Genomic DNA, 22356 nt, shown 5'->3' on the forward strand with positions numbered 1-22356 from the left:
GGGGCCCGTGTGGATATTGAACCATCCTTTGCTGCTTTCTCAGGGATTTTAATAGGGAGCTGGATTGGAAGCAGAGCAGCCAGGATTTGAAATCAGTCCCCTTACATGGGATGCCCGTCACAGACTGTGGTTTAATGTGCTGTACTGCAAAGGCAGTGTTGAAATGTATTAGTCTTTAATACTTAGCTCTCAAAGTGGGAAAAAGAAGATGGAGGGGAACATGTAAGAGTGCTTCATTCAGAATGGCATAAGCTGGCATTGAGGGAGAAATGTGCAATTACAGTAGCTTCCCTTCTTGTATACCTGTCAGGGAGGAAGCAGCATGCAGTAACCAACAGCACACATCAGTGATGTTTAAAGGGGGAGAGTGCATTGTGTTAATGTGGATCCTGAAAGTTGATTATAAACTGCTAGAGGTCTACAATGGGCTCTGGGTAGCTGTTACTTTGCTAAGAGCTAAATTGATGTTGAGTAACCAGAATTTATTGTTCAAGTCATCTGCGATAATTTACAAACCTTCATTTAACTCTGCATTTTTAAAATACTGGTGGGTTATCTTAGAAAATGGATTTTGAAAATGAAATATGGGCCTGGCGACGTGGCCTAGCAGCTAAAGTCCTCCCCTTGAAAACGCCGGGATCCCATATGGGCGCTGGTTCTTATCCCGGCAGCTCCACTTCCCATCCAGCTCCCTGCTTGTGGCCTGGGAAGGCAGTCGAGGATGGCCCAATGCATTGGGACCCTACACCCGCGTGGGAGACCCAGAAGGGGTTCCTGGTTCCCGGCTTCGGATTGGCGTGCACCGGCCATTGCGGCTCACTTGGGGAGTGAATCATGGGACGGAGGATCTTCCTCTCTGTCTCTCCTCCTCTCTGTATATCTGACTTTGTAATAAAAATAATAGATAAATCTTAAAAAAAAGAAAATGAAATATGTGAAAATATATGCTTTGAAATGAGAAATATATGCTTTCTTTCTCAACCTAAATTTCATTAAGTTCAGGAGACTTCTAAGAGACCTATTTCTTATTTGAAATGCAGAGTGACACAGGAACTGGCCACTCCATCTTGGTCTCCTACAAGAGTGGCAGGGACCCAAGTACTTGGGCCATCTTCTTCTGCCTTCCTAGACACATTACAGGAGGATCCAAATTTCAAACTGGACCTCCCATGTAGGATGCCAGCATCACAAGTGGCATCTTCACTTACTTCACCACAGCACCAATTCCCAGGATATGTTTTAAAGTGATAATACCAGCCATTTAGTCTATCCCTAAAGTGATAGTGTGTGAGTTCTGGGAACTTAACTATATTAATGCAATCATTTTTACCTTGTGAATGCAAGAAAAATGAGTGACTTTTAAGTATTTTTTTAAGATTAGAAAATAAATAAATAACCAACTCAATACCATAAAGTGAGTATTGCCAAATTTCCCTTGCTTGGTGAGCAGAATGAACAGGAACTTTGCATTCTTCTGAGTGCTTTTTTGCTGCAACATTGGCTGGCTTTGTTTAAACACTCTCATAATATACAGGTGTTATCAGATGTTATCATCTTTTTAAAATTTTTTGATGATTTTTATATAGTTGATCAGGGTGATAAAGGTCAAGGGCTGCAGGAAAGTGGGTAAGATCACCATTTCCATATTCTCTTTTTCCTTCCTATATCTGGGGGAAAGGCGTAGATAAGGAGAGAAGCCACACACAACCTCCAGATGCCTCTGCACCGTGGGTCCAGCAATGCGACATCACCCCTGGGTCCCTGATGTGGGGCATGCTCTGAGGGTCCTGCTCAAGAGATTTCAGTAGTTTAACAGTTCGGAATTACTGCCTGCCTTGCCATTTCAAGCATGATGAAATCTCTCCAAAATCCACTGTTTGACACAGTCCACCTTAGAGTCTTTGCTCAGATATTCACTGCCAACACTTGGTGGGGTAGTTGATCAATTTGCTGTGTCCTCTGTCTCCCGTTGTGGTACCAGGTGTCCTCTGCAGACTCAAATGTACCGCTGTATCCTCCATGTGCACCTGGATGTGCTGTCCACTGCTCCAGCTAACCTACTGAGGAGGCCCAGCTCTGACACATGCACTCCACAGTCGGACCATGGAACGTGCAATTCTCTCCATGGTTGGGGTTCTGAGTCCAGCTATTCAGTTGGGGAGATCCCCAAAGAAACTTCATTTGAAGTGATCCCAGGCCTGATTCTTGTATGTGCCTGCTAATACAGGGTCCAGCACAGTCCTTTGCCCCAGTCAGCTTATGCATATACCGATGGTTGCAATTTCTGGGTCAGTTCTGCCTCCAGCCCTGTCTTCTTCACAAACCAATGAGTATTGCAGTCCAGCCTGATCCTGCCCACCACACACTCAGCCTTCATGTACGCCAGTGGGAGCGGCCGCCTAGTTAGAGTGACCTGCAATAGCTCCCGCCAGGCCTGCTCCGACCCTGATTCCCGTGCTTGCCAATATGTACAACAGACTGGTCTAGTCTGTCTCACATCCCATTCAGGTGTCATACATGTCAGTGGGCATTGAAGCCTTGTTCAGCTCAACCAACCAAACCATCCAGTGCCGGAGTCCAGCTCCGGCTGAGTTCGGAGTTCGGGAAGGGTGCGTGGATAAGGCGTGAAGAGAGAAGGAAAGGAAACGGACCACCAGGATTCCTTGATCGTAGTGGACAAAGCGAGAAAGCTGTCCGCTTTTTTTATACAGAAGCAGTACAAAGTTTTTTCTTAGGGGCATTTTGACATAGCTTCAGGGGGGCACAATTTACAACTTTTTGAGAAATGATTGAGGAAGGATTCCACATTCCTTGCTTATCTTGGCTTGCCAGTCTTCATCTGCTCTCCTCAGGTCTGGGCTATAACCTAGGCGCCATCTGTGTCAACTAGACCCCTACCTTGAATTACGTATGAGTTAAAAGGACTGGGGCCTTGGTCTATGGGGATCGGGGTTATTGACATTAGTTGGCCATTAGGTCTGTAAGCTCACACAGTCTTTTAACCAAACAAGTAAAGCAAGGGTTATAATGGTGGAAAGAATTGCAGTTAGCAATGAGCTAAGTTACTCTATTTAAGTTTCAACTCTACAATGGATAAGTGAGTGTTTCCAAAGACAATTCTACAAATTGTTTCACAAGGCATTATCCATTCCATCGTTGCAGCCAAGAATTTCTCAGTAGACAACACATCTTATGCAGTAATACACTCCTACTACAATTCTTATTCTACAACTTATCTATCACTAAATGGGGGAAATACATCAAGAGAAAAAACATGAAGGTCTAAGACAAAAAGTTTTAAACATTACATTCCTCTACAACTGCAGGCTCTACAACTTCATAAGTGATCAAACAATAATCAAAAATATATCTTTATGATGTTGGTGAAATCACCCTGTATTTCCTCTAGCTAAAAATTTATGAAAACAACTAAAGCAACTACATTTTCTATATTCTAAATAATTGCAAGGACAGGTTAACCTTTAAGAACACAGTAACTATATTTTTTGCCTTAGCAGGATAGCCTTCAGGGTTACAGTAGCTATATTCTTCGTCATAGCAGGATGGCCTTTAGGGTCACAGTAACTATATTCTTTGTCATAGCAGAATGACCTCTAGGGTCACAGTAACAGGATAACTTTTAGGGTCCCTCTTATCAAGCCATTTCCCAGAAAGCATGCTAAATATCTGGGCCAGATTTTCTGGCAATGGGTAAACAGCACAGACTTAATTATACTTCTGTGTGTAGTTAAAGGCCCACTCACCAGGACATCCTCAGTAACATTAACTCTTAAGCTCACATTGGTTGTAAAAGTCATCTCACAGGGGCAAACAATGCCTCAATAGATTATGAAATTCTTAGTGGGGTGGTTGAGTGTCCATGTGAAAAGGGCTGAAACTGTGTCAAGGTGGTCAGAGAGAAATCTACCAGGCCCTGCCAAAGAGCTGGAAGCTCCCCCGGGCCCTGCCAAGCAGCGGAGCTGTTCTCTTCACACCTTTGCATTATTCACACCCACTGCACGGACCGCAGCAATCCAGCCCACACATGAGCTAGTGAGTGTTACTGTCTGTCTAGCCATGCCTGCCCCAGTCCTGGTTCTCATGCTCACCAGTCAGAGTGGCAACCCAGGAGGGAGGGAGGTGCCCACTGTTTCTCTACTGAGCCCACTCCCAGTCTAGGATCTTGCACTCTCTGGATGGTTCTGCAGTTTACCTTGACTGAATTAGCCCCCATGCCAGCATCTGCCAGCTGATGCTGGGGTAAAGCCCAACTAACCCACACCCACTCTGACTTATGCATGCACCAGAAGTCAACCCAGCCTGACATTTCCCTAATCCAGCTCACATGAGGCCAACAGGCCCCTCACAGTCACCCTGCTGGCTTTGCCCTCTCTTCCCTGGGCCTCACATGTGCTGGTTGGGTGCTGCGGCCAAGTCTGGTATGGCCTGTCTTACCTCAGCATAGTGGGTGCTGTAGCCTGGCTCGGCCCAGCCCAGCCCCAATTCCAACTCACAATGGTGGGGGCTACAGCCTAACCTAGTCTACCCAGCCTCCAGTCCTAGCCCTCATGACAGCTGGGTTTTGTTTCGACCCACCCAGCCCAACCCACACTTCATTCTGGCACTAGGATTTGCCATTGGGTGAAAAGAATTGGCCCAGCCTGATTCACCCCGGTCTGTGCCAAATGTATGCCTGTGGGTATCTTTCCCTGGCCTGATCTGGGCTGCTCCCTATCATGGTTCTTGTGCTCACTTGCAGTGACTATGTCCTGACAGAGGAGTTTCCCAAGGTCCTCCATTAGAACCTTTCTTAATGCCAGATCTTGCGCCCATTGGTGCATCTATGAATCAGCCCTATTTAGTCCACCTCCTGTCCTAGCAGGAACAGTGGCCTTTCCTGACTGGTCTTCAACCCATTCCGTGTTTTACTGTTGGGTGTTACAGACCAGCAAAGCCTTGTCCACGCCCAGACACAGCTCACACATGACTCAGCAGGGGCAGAGATCTAGCCTAGCCTGTCCTATACCTACCCTGGTTCTCATGATCACCAGTGGGTGCTGGAGTCTATCCCAGTCTGTCTGACTCCAGACCCAGTACACACTTGTGCCGAGGGATGCTGCAGCCATGCCCAGACCAGTAAGCAGCCCCCACTCTGGCCCTCGCACTTACTAGTGGGAACCACAACCCAGTGAGGGCATCTCCTTTGCTTCCCAACCAGGCCTATTCCCAGCCACATATCTTGCGTGTGCCAGTGGTTGCTCCGACCTAGCTTGGTTGTCTTTTCTTTTGCCTTTGTATGCTGTGGCCTTGTCTGACCTGGCCTGTCCGCAGTCCCAACTCTTGCTGGCAGGCGCTGGAACCTGTCTCTGCTCCATCTGCTCCCATCCCAGGCTCAGGCAAACTGGTAGGTGTGATAGCCTAGTCCAGCATGACTTGTGCTCCAATCTAAGTTTCTGCACTTGCCGGTGAGCTAAGGTTTGCTCAGCCTTCCCTGTCTGCCTCCTTTCAAAACAACTCATGCATTTACCATCAGTTGGAGCTACCTTGCCCAGCTTGCCTGACCCCCAGGCCTGGACCAAGTGGTCACCAGCAGGAGCAATTTCCCATTAGGGGAATTGCCCAAGTTTCCCTCGGCCTACTCCTACATCCAGATCTCATGCATTCTAGCGGTTGCTAGGCCCTTGCCTGGCATAGTCTGCTCCTCCATCTTGGCATAGTATGAGCTGGTGAATGTTGCGACCTGGCCCACACCATACCCTATTTTAGGATGCATATGTGAGTGCTGCAGCCTGGACCTGCCCAGATTATTCTCAGCCCCTGTATGCGTAAGTGTTGGCAGGTTCCATGGTCACACCTGGGTCAGCCCATCATCACCCCAACTCTTGAGCTAACCAGGGGGACTTGTGTTTCCACAGAGTTTGGCTCACATATCCCCCACAGAAACTACCCCCGGACCTGGTTCTCTCGTATGCTGATTGGTGACATGACCCTGCCTAATGTGACCCATCTCCTGTGCTGATATTCAGTCTGGTACTGGGATTTAGCCCTGATAGGCCCTCTGCCCTAGCTTTTGTGTGAACTGGCGTGTAGTAGTCAACTATGTTCCATGCTAACTAGCCCTACTCAGGACTCCCATGTGGGATGGTGTATCAGTCTGACCCATACAAATCTTACAGTCTCTCCCCTCCAAACGATCAGGTCTCAGTCCCTCCTCACTTATCTGACAGTACAGTGGCCCTGTCATTGGGAGTCCCTCAGGATTCATTTCTTACCTACATGTACAGTGGTCTTATTCATGGATGTTCCTAGGCAGCAATTCCACATCCCCTCAAGAGCCCAGAGCTCACTGCCAGGCAGCCAGGCAAGTCTTGGATTTGTCCACCACTTGGCTGGACCTAGGGCCCCAAGCATTGAGTCTGACCTGGCTCAGATGCCCCTAGCAGCTGCCACACTGCTGGAAGGTTCATCTCTCCAAGCCCTGAGGATGAACTCACCTGGCCTCTCTCCCCCAGATGTTATCATCTTTGGCCATCCAGAAAGTGGACAAGCAAAGTAGCTCATGTATCTCCAGGACTTTTGCTTTTGGCCCATACACTTTTGCTTTGAGTGAACCACTTCTACTTCTTAGTAGTTACTATCAAGCATCCTATACTTCAGGATCATGTTAGTGAAGCCATGTTTTATCTCATTACAGTCTTCTGGGGAAAAAATGCTTCATAACCTTGATCTCACTCGTTGGGCTAGCCTTGTGGCACAGCTTGTCAAACAACATTTTTCAATGCTGATATTCCATACCAGATTGCTAGTATAAGTCCTGGGTGTTCTGCTTCTGATCTAGCTTCCTGTTAATGTGCCTGGGAAAGCAGCAGATGGCCCAAGTAGATGGATCACTGCCACCCGTATAGGAGACCCAGCTGGAATTCAGGCTCCTGGCTTTGGCCTGAACCAACTACAGTTATAGCCATTTGGGGAATAACCATTGTATTGAAGACCCCTCCCCTATTCTCTGTATCTCTGCTTTTCAAATCTCTTTCTCTCTCTCTCTGTAAAGATTTATTTATTTTTATTGCAAAGGGAGGTTTTACAGAGAAGAAAGATAAAAAAAATTCCATCCACTGATTCACTCCCCAAAAGGTAATGGGTGTAACATCTGGAGCTGAGCCACTCCAAACCCAGGAGCCAGGAGCTTCATATGGGTTTCTCATGCAGGTGCAGGGTCCCAAGGTTTGGGCCATCTTCTGCTTTCTTTGGTCACAAGCAGGGATTAGTCAATTGAGCCATTGTGCTGATCCACAAAAATAGCTTTTTTAAAAAAGTGAAATTTCCAGCCTGGAGCAATGGCTCAATTGGCAAATTCCCTATCTCCAAGCACCAGAATCCCAAATGGGCACGAATTCATGTCCTGGCTGCTCCACTTCCCATACAATTCCCTGTTTATAGCCTGGAAAAGCAGTGGAGGATGGCCCAAATCCTTGAGACCCTACACCTGCGTGGGAGACCTGGAAGAAGCTCCTGGCTCCTGTCTTTAGATGGGCCCAGCTTTGGCATTGTGGCCATTTGGGGAGTGAGCCAGTGGATGGAAGATCTTTCTATTTCTCCATCTTTCTTTAATTTGGTCTAGCTTCCTAATAAAAATAAATATTTCTTAAAAAAATTTCAATGGAAAGTTTTGCTCTGTACTCAGTGAACATAAAGTTTGCTTCACTTTGATTTTTCAGTCAGACTTGTTTAAGCTGATCCAATTGACATGTCTGTGGTGTTGGCCATTCTGTTCATTGTGATCTAAGATTAGGACATGCGAAAGACTGATTTTGTTACAAATTGACGTGGATGGTCTCTTGCTGTAGTCTTAACCTTCAATGTTATTATTTTTTTAGATTTATTTATTTTTATTGGAAAGCCAGAGAGGAGAGGCGGAGAGACAAAAAGGTCATTCATCTACTGGTTCACTCCACAAGTGGCTGCAATGGCCAAAGCTAAGCTGGTCCAAACCCAGGAGCCAGGAGCTGTTATGGGTGTCCAACGTGACTGCAGGAGCCCAAGGACCTGAGAAGTTCTCCTTTCTTTCCCAGGCCATAGGTAGTGAGCTGGATCAAAAGTGGAGCAGCTGGGACTCAAACTGGCTCCCATATGGGATGTTGGCACTGCAATGGAAGGATTAGCATACTAAGCCACTGCGCTAGCAACAAAGATGAATCTTTTTTTTTTTTTTTTTGACTTGTTTATTTTTTTTTTTGAAAGTCAGATATACAGAGAGGAGGAGAGACAGAGAGGAAGATCTTCTGTCCGATGATTCACTCCCCAAGTAAGTGCAACGGCCGGTGTTATGCTGATCTGAAGCCAGGATCCAGGAATCTCCTCCAGGTCTCCCAAGTGGGTGCAGGGTCCCAAGGCTTTGGGCCGTCCTCGACTGCTTTCCCAGGCTACAAGCAGGGAGCTGGATGGGAAGTGGAGCTGCCGGGACTAGAACCGGTGCCCATATGGTTCAGGGCGAGAACTTTAGCCACTAGGCCACGCCGCTGGGCCCAAATCTTGTTTTAAAAAATATTATATTTCATGATATATTTTGTAGGCAAAGGAATTCTCCCCTACTTTTGCCTCCCCCTTTTCCCTCTGGATTTTCTCCTCCCAGCATTTCCCCCATATTATTATAATAACAGTTTTTTAGTAACAGTTATATGTTTGACAGTCCACTATATTTTTAAAGTTCTTTTTCTGTCTGTGAGATGATTGATTCCTCCTCTTGGTGATTTGTATCATGTTTGGTCTCACTCACTCCTACCCTTGATTAGACTGGGTAGAGCTTTCAGTTTTACTGATTTCTTCACCCCTCCTCAATGTAACACTCAGGATGATTTTATTGATTTCTGCTTTAATCATTACTACAGTCTTCTACATATTTTGGTGAACTTACTCTTCTACTTTAAGTTGAAAGCTGACACTGCTGATGTGATATCTTAGGATGGTGTAAATTACTCTCTAAGGTGGCATCCTGTAGATTAAGGATTTCCTTGCTTAGTGGGGAGGGAGAAGGGGGACACTGGTTGCAGTTTGTGCCTCTTCCAGTAGGAATGTTGCAGTCATTTCTGTGAGTGCCAAGTGTGAGTAGTCATCAAACCTGCAGAAACCCCGTGTGCATGGGAGGGTGCGTCATCGCCTCTCAGTGGCTTGTTCAGTCTGCCAGCTTGCCAGCTGTGCCGCTGAGCTCTTCTTACTAGTGCTGTTCTGTATCTTATCTCTGGAAGCCAGTGCTTATCTGCTGTTTTTCCCTGAAAATACTTCAGGTTTTGCAGTTTTGAGGCCAGTTGGTTAACCTCTAAGCATCATTTCAATGTGTCTAGAAGAGTTGAGAACTTGCCCTCTGGCTCTGCTTTGTTGCTGTAACACTTTTTCCAGTTCTCTATGTCACAGTCATATAGCTTTATATTAGAGTTGCTCTGTATTTTAGGTGGTTAGTAATGTCTGTCACCAGGAACATTGATCACCTGTTGCTCTGACATTAGTATGCAGTGCTTACCTAACTGGATTTATCACACTGAACTGTAGTTGCCATTATGTGCTAATCTGTCTGTCTACTGTTAACATACTGCTTGAAGGAAGCAGGGTGTGTGACCTCTGCATACCCAGTGCTTAGGGATCTGTGGCAGGCACTCAGTATATTTGTATTTGTTTATTAGATAGAAACATAACATGATTCTAACTCACAGTATAGTCCAGGTACTTTATATGATTCTGAATGTCTGTTGAATAATTTGTGATTAAAGTGGTTTGTTTAGATAGCACAGAAGCTCATGGAAAATATGTGTTATAAAAGCTATAAATGGACTTTAGATTTTTATACACAAAAATAAACTTAAAATTTCATTTCCTGTGGGCCCAGCACTGTGGCCTAGTGGCTAAAGTCCTTGCCTTGTACGTGCCGAGATCCCATATGGGCGCCAGTTCTAATCCCGGCAGCTCCACTTCCCATCCAGTTCCCTGCTTGTGGCTTGGGAGACCTGGAAGAGATTCCTGGCTCCTGGCTTCAGATTGGCTCAGCACTGGCCGTTGCGGTCACTTGGGGAGTGAATCATCGGATGGAAGATCTTCCTCTCTGTCTCTCCTCCTCTCTGTATATCTGACTTTCCAATGAAATTAAATAAATCTTAAAAAAATTATTTATAAAAAATTTTATTTCCCACAAACTTTTTGAAGTACCTTTATATTTAGAAATTGGGTGGTTTACCAAAATTTCTAGATAGTTAAAAACAGTGGCTCAGATAAAAAGTATTTGTAATCATTTTTATAGTTAAAAATCTTGTGCAGTTCAAAGATTCAATTCCATAAGTTGATTGTTAACTTTTCAAAAATATTAATGGGATTGAATTATTTTCTTTTTTGGAAGATTATTTATTTTCATTTGAAAGGCAGATTTATAGAAGGAAGGAGAGAGAGAAATTCTTCATTCCCTGGCTTATTCCCTAAATGGCCACAACAGTCAGAGCTGAGTCAGCCTGAAGCAAGGAGTTAGGAGATTCCTCCAGATCTCCCAAGTGGGTACAGGGGTACAAAGACTTGAGCCAATCCACTGATTTTCCAGGCCTTAAGCAGACAACTGGATCAGAAATGGGGTAGCTGGAACATGAACCAGCAACATATGGGATGCTGGTGCTGTAGGCAGAGGATTAACTTGATGTGCTACTGCACCAGCCCAAAATTGTTTGCTACTCCCATTAAGTTCTAGATATTGTTTACCTGAGCACTTAAGAGCAGTGAGTAATAATTTGTTACATTAAATGTTTAAGTCAAATTGGACTAACTTAACTAGAAGAGTGGAATTACATTCATATTCTCATGACAGTATTTAGAAATAGGCTAGATGAATAATTAAGTGTTCTTGTTTTGGGCAAACAGATAAAAGAGTTTTTTTCAATCTAACTGCCTCTCTTCCAGATCAAATTTTCACCAGTAGCTAAAAAGTTGTTTGTGGTAACTGCAGTGAGTGCTGTGTCTGTAATTTTTCTGGCCCATCACTTTAAAAGAAGACGTGGAAAGAAGAAACAGAAAATATTACCATGGGAACCAGAGCACCTTGTACTTGAATATACTAAAAAAGCAGCATCAGATAAAGGTATGTCGAAATAGATGGCTTACATCAACACAGATGATTTTGTGCAAACTGTAAGTGGAATGCAGAGATTTCAGTGTTTTCATCTTCAAAATCTTCTCCAATGTTTAGCTCATAACTAACACAGAGTCGCTTTAGAAGTACTAGTAAATATGAGTAAACTGCCAAAAAAAATCATTTGAAATCCTACTATCCAGAAATAAGTACCAAAACTATTTGCTGTATGTCTGACCATTTATTTTGCATTTCAGTATCATACTGAGACATAAAACTTTGTTACAGATAAATAAATTACTTTTAAGTAAAATTTTGATGGAATATTTTAACTTGTTTTTAAAATGTTTGAAAGTACGTAATCAATGAACATATTTCTGTGGTTACTTAATTTGTGACTAATATTTTAATCCATCAGTCTCCCTGATTATCCCTTTAGGATTTTTGTATTTTTTTCCTGGTTTGTTTTACATATACTTGTCTACTGCTTTGTATATGAAGTTCTAAAATTAAATTGCTGACTTTTAAAGCTTGTATGATTTTTGTTAGAGATATAGTACATATTGGCATATATGTAGTACATATTATATCAAAATAGATAATTTTGTGAGTGGAGTAGAATTATTAGTATTATTATTTATGTTATGCTTTCCCATTTTATTTGTACAACCAATGAGTGACTGTTTTGTGCCATGTGCATTGACCATTAGAACATAGTCGTCAGCATCAATTACTGGGATATTATTAGATCTCGGCTAAGGGCTGTATATCTGGTGCTTTGTTCATTGTTTTATGGTAACCCTATGAATTAGTGCTATATTCCTATATTATTATTCCTATTTTATATATAAAGCAAATTATGAGAAGGTTAAGTAACTTGCCTGTGGTTATATAACGGTTACAAAACTAGGATTTAAATCTAGGAGTGTCGTAGTTCCTGCATTGAGGAAAACTAAGAGATTATATTTGTTCTGTATGAATGGATGGTTGGGAAGAGAAGGTAGAAGTATAAAAAAAACAAGTTATAAGGACGGCTGTTAAGTGCAGTGGTTAAGACTCCCCTTGAGATGCTCATCTTCCGTATCAGAGTATGAGTTCTAGTTCCACTTTGAATTTCAGCTCCTTGATAGTGTGCGTGCTAGAAGTCAACAAGTGAGGGCTTGGGTACCTGGATCCTTGCCACTGATGTGCAATACCTGAGTTGAGTTCTGGGTTCCTGCTTTGGCCTGGCCCAGTTCTGGCAATTATGGGCCTTTGGGGAGTGAATCACAAGATGGAGCATCTTTTTGTCTCGACCCGCATGGGTGCATGTAGCTGGACTGTGTGGCTGCCTTGGGGGAGTTGTGTTGGCAGCAGGCCTCAGGATCCTCGGCTTGGAAGCTTTTCTAACTGGCACAGGTACTCACACTGGGTAACTGACTTCCCGGGGGAAGGAATGCTCAGCAGGCTCCTGGGACCACTCTATGCTGGAAGCTTTTGTGACCCACATGGGTGCATGTAGCTGGGGCACGTGGCTCCCCCAAGAAGGGCCCAGGCAGCCCTGGTGCCAAAGGTGCTGAGCAAAGCCCCTTGGGCTGCCCAGCAGCATGCCATCGCGGTTTGAGGGGTCTTGATTTACAGGGGGATGATGGGATCACACAGGTGGCAGTGAGTGATGACCTGTGGTTTTATGCCCAGGTTAGGAATTACAGCTGAGTATTGTAATTCATGATATGTGTATGCAGGTAGGGTCTGATACCAGATTGGTTGGAGGGGAAAACATGTATGAAAGAAGTGGATCTGATAACAGAATCTGTGGGGGGAAATGTGGACTCACTCCTGTGGAACTGTATCTCTGCTGGCTTGCTCAAGAACTACTGATGGGAACAGGCCTGGCTGGAGAGCTAAGGGGACACCCCAGCTGGGATGGTGTTTTCACTGGTGAGGACGAGAGTAGGATTGGGGGCAGCAAGCTGGGCTGGACATAGCTATACCAGCATGGGTATGCACTTGGGTGGGGAGCGACAGATTGAGCTAGACTCCAGCCCCCACTGGTACTTATGAGAACCAGGTTGGGTATAAAACAGGCTGGGCTAGGTCTTGTCTACACGTGAAAGCTGTATCTGGGCATGGACCAGGTATAGCTGGGCTGCAGCACCCAACAGTAAGAACCAGAATGGGTTTAGGCCGGTTGAGCAAGGCCACTATTCTTACCAGGACAGGAAGTGGACAAAGTCAGCTTGGGCCAGGGACCCACTGGTGTGTGGAAGAACTGCCACTGGGAAGAGACTCGATAGAGGAGCTTGGGAAACTCTTTCATCGGAATACAATCCCTGCAGGTGAATGCAAGAAGCAAGGCAGGAGCAGCCCAGACTATGCCAGGTTACAGTACCCTCTGGCATATATGTGGGTCAGGTCTGGGGACAAACCAGTCTGGGGGCCGGTTCATAACACCCACTGTCAGATCTGAGAACCAGGACAGGGGGGCAGGAGGAGCCAGATTGGGCTGCAACACCAGCCAGTTCACATTAGTACCGGAACAGCAATCAGGCTGGGCTGGGATAGGCTGCAGTACCCAGCAGCAGGAGGTGGAACGGGGGCAGGCTAGACCAGACGAAGCTGCGCAAGAAGATTGTGGATGCCGAGGTGAGGCAAGTCATGCCAGCTTGGGCCCAGTGGGGGCTGGGTTCATGAGTCCCAGGGACAGGAGATTGGATGGGGCTCGGGTGGCTTGGCTCAGGTCCTAGGACCCACCTGCTTGGTGGGGGCCAGGTTCTTGAGCCCCAAGGATGGGGATCCAGTGGTGCTTGGGTCATCTGGCCCAGGTTCTCGGGCCTGGCTGTGAGGTGGGTGTCAAGTTGGGGAGCCCCAGGGGTCAGGGATCGGTGAGCTTAGGTTACCTGGCCCAGATCCCAGGGCTTGCCTGTTAGGTGGGGGTCGCGTTTGTGAGCCTTAGGTGACCTGGCCCAGGTCCTTGTGTTATTTAGTAGAACATGTCCTACTTAGTGGAAAAGGTGGAGCAGTGGACACAGGCCCAATTGTAAAGGGAGAATATGGTAGCTCATTTGGTGCTATAGCAGAAGAAGGAGAACACAATAACTAGGCAACTATCCCAGTGAAACCATGACAGCAAAAAATCTTGGTGAATGGAGACTTGAGGCTTACTGTATCAGCCAGTGGACCTTGGGAGGGCGACTGCCGGAGTCCAGCTGCAGCTGAGTTTGGAGCTTGAGAAGGGTGTGTGGAGTCGGCGATAAAGAAAGACACAGACACTGTCACTTGGTGCATTCTTGCTTGAGCTCAAGAAGAAGCTGTCTTTTTTATTTACTTAGACACAACACAAGCCTCTACACAAACGTTTGATTTTACTATCTTTAACTTCAGAACTAAGCCAGCATATGCACATGTTCAATTAATTTTCACTTCATGCTCAACCAGGTGCTTTTAAAGATAATTCTTTAAGTTACTATAATCAATTTCTTTAAAGCAAGCTGTTATTCATTCTTCAGAAGTAGCCATTAGGTGACAGCCAGAACTCCAAGGCCAAGGCACAGAAGGTTACCTACTAATCAATAAAACATTCCTACTACATTTTATTTTCACAACTTATCTATCACTTAATGGGAGAAATACATCAAAAGAGAAAAAACATAAAGATCTAAGACAAAAGTTTCAAACATTAATCCCCTACAACTGCAGGCTCTATAACCTCATAAACAATCAAGCAAAAATCAAAAGTATATCTCTATAATGTTAATAAAATTGCCCTATATTTCCTCTAGTTAAAAAATTATGAAAGTGGCTAAAACAGCTACATTTTCTATGCCCCAAAGAAACTACAAAGACAGACTAGCCTTTGAGATAACAATAACTATATTTATTGCCATAGCAGCTTCAGCTCTCACTCCCATCACTTGCATTAATATTTAGGATATTTATCAAGCCCTTTCCGAGAAGGTGTGCTACATATCTGGGCCAGATTCTGAGGCAATGGTTAAGTACCCAGTAAGGTGTCCAGAAATGGCACGGGCTTAATTGTGCTCCTGTGTGTAAATTGTCAAAGGCCTGCTCACCAAGACATTATCAGTGACATTAACTCTCAAGCTCACATCGGTTGCAAAAACCGTCTCACAGGGGCAAACAACAATGCTTCAATAGAGTACAGAATTCTTAGTGGAGTGCTTGAGTGTCCATGCAACCAGGGGGTGAAACAGCGTCAAGGTGGTCAGAGAGACTTGCGCCGGGCCTTGCCAAACAGCTGGAAGCTCCCCTGGGCCCTGCCAAACAGGGGAGCTGTTCTCTTCACACCTTCATGTCATCCACACCTACTGCACGGACCCCAGTAGGTGACATCATCCTTGTATCAGTGAAATCAGCATAATTTCAGAACTAGCCAAACCACCTGGGCAGAACCCTAGGAATATGTACACATTGAGACTCTGGGTTGATGTGAGGTGGTGGTTCCTCAACCCTTGGTACTGGGATGTTTGGAAAGTCATATGTGGCTTTCCCCTTTGGCTTTCCCCTTCCCCCAGAAACAAGAAGAAATAGCAAATTTGGAAACAATGAGTTCACCCAGTTTTCCCTAAACTTTGATCCTTCCCACCTTGATCCACTATGTAATCATAAAAAATAAAATAAAAAAATTAAAATACAAAAATAACAACAACAAAAAACCCTGATTAGGGTCTGGCATTTGACCTAGCAATTAAGATGCCTATGTCCCATGTCAGAGTGGTTGGATAGCAGTCCCAGCCCCAGCTGCAGCTCCCTGCTGATGCACACCATGATAGCTAGCTAGCATGGATGGGCCGAGTAATTGTATGTCTCTACTACCTATGTGGGAGACCCAGATTGAGTTCTAGCTCCTGGTGGTAGCCTAGTAGCTTAGGCCATTGTAGGCATTTGAATTGTGAACCAGTTTTAGGAGCCTGCCCCCAGTCCTAGTTCTCAATGGTGGGTATAGGAGCCTAGTCTAGCCTAACCAACTCCTAGTACTCATGTGAACTGACGGGTTATGCAGTTTAACCTGGCCTGTCCTGCATTCAGTCCAGGGTCTCACTCATGGTATCGTGTGCTGTGGAATGACCCTGTCTGGCCTTCCCCCCGACCTAGCTCACACATATACTAGTAGGTCCTGCAGCTCAGCCTGTTCTGGCCTGCTGCCACCCTGACTGCAGGAGGTACAGCCTAGCAGGGGAGTTCCCTAAGTTTCCCTACCAGGACTGCTCCCAGCAGCAGAGCTCACGTGTGCCAGTGGGTGCTGCTACCTTAGACTGACATGGCGAACCCACAGTTCTGACACTGATGAGCACTTCAGTCTAGTCTGACTGACCCACATCTGCTCCAACCAGCAGAGCCAGTAATGTAGGCAGGGAGAGGGTCTGGGGATGAAGCACCAATAGGAGAGCAGTGGTGGTAGAAGTCTCTGTGAAGTCTCCCTTTATTGCTCCGTCACCTCTCCTTATATACTCTTCTCCCTACATCCTCATTTAGCAGGATATTGGATACAGATGGGTCCAATTAGTCTAGGTGTTTTTAGCCACAAGCCCAGTTCCTGTTCCTTCCCAGGCCAATGAGTGCTAATCAACTCCTTAGCCCACAACACACATCCATTCTGGTTCTGACTGATGGGGCTACAGCCTAGCCCAACCTTGCCACCCTCAGGCTTGGCTCTTTTGTGACCTTGTAGGTCCTGTGGCCTGGCCTGGCCTGGCCCACACCCATTCTGGCTCTTGTGAGCACCCCCAGATCCAACCCATACACATGCTGATAGGTGCTTGCCCAACTTGGTTTGCCCACAGCCCCAGTTCTTGCACTCACCAGTGGGTGCTGCAGCCCAGCAGGGAAGTCCCCAGAGTTCCCCAATCATGCCCTTTTCTAGCCCCAGGTCTTGTGTATGCTGGCAGGTGCTTCAGCTCAGCCTGGCATGGTCTGCCCTCAGTCTCATCTCTTGCTGTTGGGTATTGGATCCTACCTCAGCTGGGCACAGCCCACACCCTGTCCTGGCTCTCATGAATGCCAACAGGTGTGTGGCCTGGGTCAGCCTGCCTTGTGTCAGACCTGGCCCACAGAAATGCAGACAAGTGCTGTAGCCTGGCCTGGCCTGGCCTGCCCCCAGCGCTTGCTTTTGTGCCCCTAAGGGGTAGCTATGCCATACCAGGGGAGTTCCTCAAGTTTCCCTCTCAGGCCGAATCCTTACCCCAGATCTCCTGTGTGCCAGCAGGTGCCATGGTCTGCTTTCATTACTGGCCTTTGCATTTGCTGGTGAGTGCTGCATCCTGGCCTCACCCAGCCTGCTCCCAGCCCCAGCTCCTATGAGTGTCAGGTGAGTTCCTGTCAGGTCAGTTCTGTGTTCCAGCCTGGCTCAGCCTGTCACCATCCCCAGCTCTCTGCAGCACCAGTGGGTGCTGCAGTCCCACAGAGACAACCCCCACAATTTCCCTGCAAAATCTGCCCCCAGATCCAGTTCTCTCACATTCTGGTAGGTGTTGTGGCCCAGCCTGATATGGTCTACCATTTGCTCTGACACTTGCAGGGAGGTACTGTGGCTTAGCCCAACCAGGCGTTTCCCCCAGCACATCTTTTGCATATGCCAGTGGGCATCAGACAGTGTTATTTAGCCAGCCCAGATCTCCCATGTGGGTGGGTGTGTGCCTTGCCCTGATCCATACATGCTCTTTGGTTTCTCCCTCTAAACCGCTTCATCTCAGCTCCTTCTTTATGCAGACACAGGCATCCTGTTGGGTGGTGCTTCATGTCCTGGCTGTTCCATATCTAATCCAGCTCCCTGCTGATGGGTTGGGAAAGTATAGAAGATGGCCCAAGACCTTTTCCCCCTGCACCAATGTGGAAGACCCAGAAGAAGCTCTTTGGATCTGCCCAGCTTTGGCCATTGTGGATGCTTGGGGAATGAGCTAGTGAATGGAAAATATCTCTTCCCCTCTCTATTTCTCTTTGTTCCTCTCTGTAACTTTCAGATAAATAATTAAATCTTTAGATTCTCAGTAAAATATAGTATGGCTTGGCATAAGATCAGCAGTATATACAGTGGAAAAGAATAAAGAACCTAGACGTAAACTCACATATCTGCTGCCAAATTTGTGTTGATCACAGTCCTAAGAACATGCAGTGGGCAAGACAGTCTCCTCAATAAATGATACCAGGGAATTTGAATATTCACCTGCACAGGAATGATACTAGATCCTGTTTTTCATTATATACAATGTCAATTCAAAATGGATTAGAGAATTCAATGTAAAAACTTAAGAAAGTACTGGAAGAAAGCACAAGAAATGCTTCAGTACTTTGGAATGGTGACGTGTGTTTTGAATAAAAACTTCGAAAGCCCCAGAAACAAAAACACTATTGGAGAAATGGAATTGTATCAAACTAAAAAGCTTTGTACAGCAAATAAAACAACATAAGAAAGATACAACCTGCAGGATGGGAGAAAAAATTTTTTTAAAAGATTTGTTTGTTTTCATTGCTAAGTCAGATATATAGAGAGGAGAAAAGACAGAGAGGAAGATCTTCCATCTGATGATTCACTCCCCAAATGACTGCAGTGGCTGGAGCTGCACCAGTTCGAGCAGGAGCCAGAAGCTCTTCCGGGTCTCCCACGCGGGTGCAGAGTCCCAAGTCTTTGAGCCATCCTCGACTGCTTTCCCAGACCACAAGCAAGGAGCTGGATGGGAAGTCTGGCCACAAGGATTAGAACCAGTGCCCACCTGGGATCCTGGCACTTTCGAAGTGAGGACTTGAGCTGCTAGGCCACTGCGCCGGGCCTGAGAAAACATTTTTAAACTGTACTACTGACAAGGCATAATATATATTGAATTCAAACATTTTGCTTTTGAAAAGGCTGACTCAAAAATGATAAAACCCATCAATAGACATTTCTCTCAAGACATAAAGATACATCTAGCAGGCAAATGAAAAGATACGCAACATCACATAATCATTAAAATGTGAAGACAAATTAGAAGTAGGAGACATCAGGTTGGGATGAGTTAGGCTTCAGTAACCAATGATGTGTACGACAGCTGAATGGGATGTGGGACAAACTGAACTAGTCCGCTGCACATGCTGGCAGGCACAGGAACAGAGCTAGGTAGGGGCTGATCCAGTGGGGGTTATCGGGAGTTGTTCTGACTGGGTGGGTATTGGTTCCCCCCCGGTGTACATGAGGACTGAGCGTGTGGTGGGCAGAGTTGGTCTGGGCCACAACACCCACTCGTTTACAGAAAAGGAGGGCAGAACAAATTGATCAACTCTCCCAGTGAAGCTTGACAGCAAACTTTTGGACAAATGGAGACTCTGAGGTGGACTATCTCAGCCAATGGACCCTGGAAGGATTTCCTCATCCTTGGAGCGGCAATATCAACAGCATCTCAGAACTATCAAAATCACCTGAGCAGAATCCTAAGAACACGCTCCACAACAGGGACCCTGGGATGACATTGGGTACTGGGGAGGCTGGGCGTGGTGTCTCCAATTGTAGGAAGAAGAAAAAGCAAATGTGTAAACAGTGGTCTTGTCCGCTTTCTCATGATCCTTGACCCTTCCCACCCTGATCAACTATGTAAACATCAAAAATAAAATAAGGAAAAAAAAACAGTAGAAGACAACACCTTACTCCAGTTAGAATAGCATCTGTGTAAAGGACAAAAGTAACAAATGCTGACAATAATTGAGAGAAAATTAAGATTTTAATTCCTGTTGGTAGGAATTATTTATTGGTACTGGTTTGATTTTACTAAGATGTTTTCTGTCCATGTGTTTTTCAAGATATCAGATGTAGCAGATGTATCAGTATGAAAAGTGTAAAAAGATACACAATATACAGAGACAGTTTTCTTGTCTATTGCTAATAAAGGCACACATGAAGGAAATTGGTAGGAATTTAAATTAGTACAGCTATTGTGAGGAACAGCGTGAAGGTTCCTAGAAAAGTTAGAAATAGTACCAACATGTGATCCAACAACCTCACTGTGGGGTATATAACCAAAGAAAATGAAATAGGTATGTTAAAAGAGATGTCGACCCCTCATGTTTATTGCAGTACAGCATCATTCACAGTAGCCAAGAGGTGAAAACAATCCAAGATTCCATCACCTGATGAATGGGTAAAAAATGTGATACACAGGGCTTGGAGCAGTAGGATAAAGGCTAAAGTCCTTGCCTTCAACATGCCAGGATGCCATATGGGTGCCAGTTCTAATCCCGGCAGCCCCGCTTCCCATCCAGCTTCCTGTTTGTGGTCTGGGAAAGCAGTTGAGGATGGCCCAAAGCCTTGGGAGCCTGTACCTGTGTGAGAGACTCAGAAGAGGCTCCTGGCTCCTGGCTTCAGATGAGCGCAGCTCTGGATGTTGTGGCCACTCTGGGAAAGAGTCAACAGACAGAAGATCTTCCTTTCTGTCTCTCCTCCTCTCTGTGTATCTGTCTTTCCAATAAAATATATCTGACTTTCCAATACAAATAAAGTAAAATAAATTTTAAAAAATGTGGTTCATATACTCAATGTGGTACATATACTCAATGGGATATTCAGTTATAAGGGAAAGGTGAAATATCTTGTTGTTTGTGACAGTGTGGCTTAAACCCATGGGCATTGCATTAAGTGTTCACTAAGCCAGGCAAGAGAAGGACAAATACTGTCTTTAGATAATGTAAAATCATTTAAAATTTATCTCATAGGTGGTAAAGGTAGAGACTTAGGAGAGAAGGAGGAGGTTTTTTTTTTTTTTTTAAATAGGCACTAAGTTACAGTTAAGTAGAAGTAAGTTTTGATGTTTGTGACTAAAGGTTATGATTATGTACGGTGTACTTCAGACAGTGTAGAGAAATAAATTTTAATGTTGTCACTTACTTGAATATTATACAATATATATACATATCAAAACATTCATGTAGTACCCCATAAATGTGCCCTGTTTTTATGTGTCAATTAGTTGACACATAAAAATTGTTGCAATGTAATAGGATGTGGGTAAAGTTTAGATGCCATTCGGGAAAGGAAGCACTTATGTTCTGTTAAATGAGCAATTTGAATGCTCATGTTTGACCTTGTTTACATCATCTGCAAGTGACAATACACCCTGTTTAATTGGATGAACACTGTACTCTTCATTTCAGAAGCAGATTTTTAGCTATTATAAAAATATTACATAGGGCATGGCTCAGTGACCCAGTGGCTAAGTCCTTGTTTTGCATGCACTGGGATCCCATATGGGTGCCAGTTTGTGTCCCAGCTGCTCCACTTCCCATCCTGCTCCCTGCTTGTGGCCTGACTCCTGGCTTCGGATCAGCTCAGCTCCAGCCATTGTGGCTGCTTGGGGAGCGAACTACTGGATGGGAGATCTTTCTCTCTGCAACTCTTTCTCTGTAAAACTGCCTTTCCAATAAAAAAATACATCTTTAAAAAATTATATAAAGACTTTTTTTAAAGATTTATTCAGTTTATTACAAAGTCAGATATACGGAGAGGAGGAGAGACAGAGAGGAAAATCTTCTGTCCGATGATTCACTCCCCAAGTGAGCCGCAACGGCCGGTGCACGCCGATCTGAAGCTGGGAACCTGGAACCCCTTCTGGGTCTCCCACGCGGGTGCAGGGTCCAATGCATTGGGCCGTCTTCAATTGCTTTCCCAGGCCACAAGCAGGGAGCTGGATGGGAAGTGGAGCTGCTGGGATTAGAACCGGCGCCGATATGGGATCCCGGGGCGTTCAAGGCGAGGACTTTAGCCCCTAGGCCACGCCGCCGGGCCCATAAAGATTTTTTAATAATAATTTGTACAATTAAACTTTTAAAGTGAGATGCTTTCTGAATCAATAATACAAGCTTTAAAATTCAACGTGCATTTTATCATTGATAAGCTTAAATATTTGTTTGTTTGATAGGTTCGAGTTGTTCCAGTAGCAGACAGAATTTGACGTTGTCTTTAAGTTCCACAAAAGACAAAGGATCTCAGTCTTGTAACTATGTGAATGGAGGACTGTTCAGTAAATACTCAGGCTCTGTGCAAAGTTTGGCCTCTGTAAGTAAAGAAAAATGGCTTTCTTATGTTTTGTGTGTATCTCTTGCTATCTGTTTAAATGTCATACATTTACAGCTGTCATGGAAAAAAGCTCAAGAAGTTATCTGGTTGTGTCTGTTTTCCATAAGCAAGTAAAAGTATCCCTTTTCTGTGCAGGTTTCCTTGGCTAATGAGTCCGGGGGCTCCCGTGGGGATGCAAATGATGTGGATTTGCTTCAGAATTAGATCTTCTGCAAAA

General features: G+C 45.1%; 1 protein-coding gene across 1 annotated transcript in view; it reads left to right on the top strand.

The window, feature by feature from the left end:
• MIGA1 (mitoguardin 1) overlaps positions 1-22356 on the top strand; it is a 116788-nt gene that overhangs the window by 15553 nt on the left and 78879 nt on the right. Inside the window, exons 2-3 of the mRNA XM_004582106.2 lie at positions 10933-11110; positions 21982-22118. Coding sequence (XP_004582163.2) covers positions 10933-11110; positions 21982-22118 — 315 coding nt within the window. The remainder of the gene's footprint in view (positions 1-10932; positions 11111-21981; positions 22119-22356) is intronic.

This window comes from Ochotona princeps, chromosome 2 (assembly GCF_030435755.1).
Source record: "Ochotona princeps isolate mOchPri1 chromosome 2, mOchPri1.hap1, whole genome shotgun sequence".
Lineage (NCBI taxonomy): Eukaryota > Metazoa > Chordata > Mammalia > Lagomorpha > Ochotonidae > Ochotona > Ochotona princeps.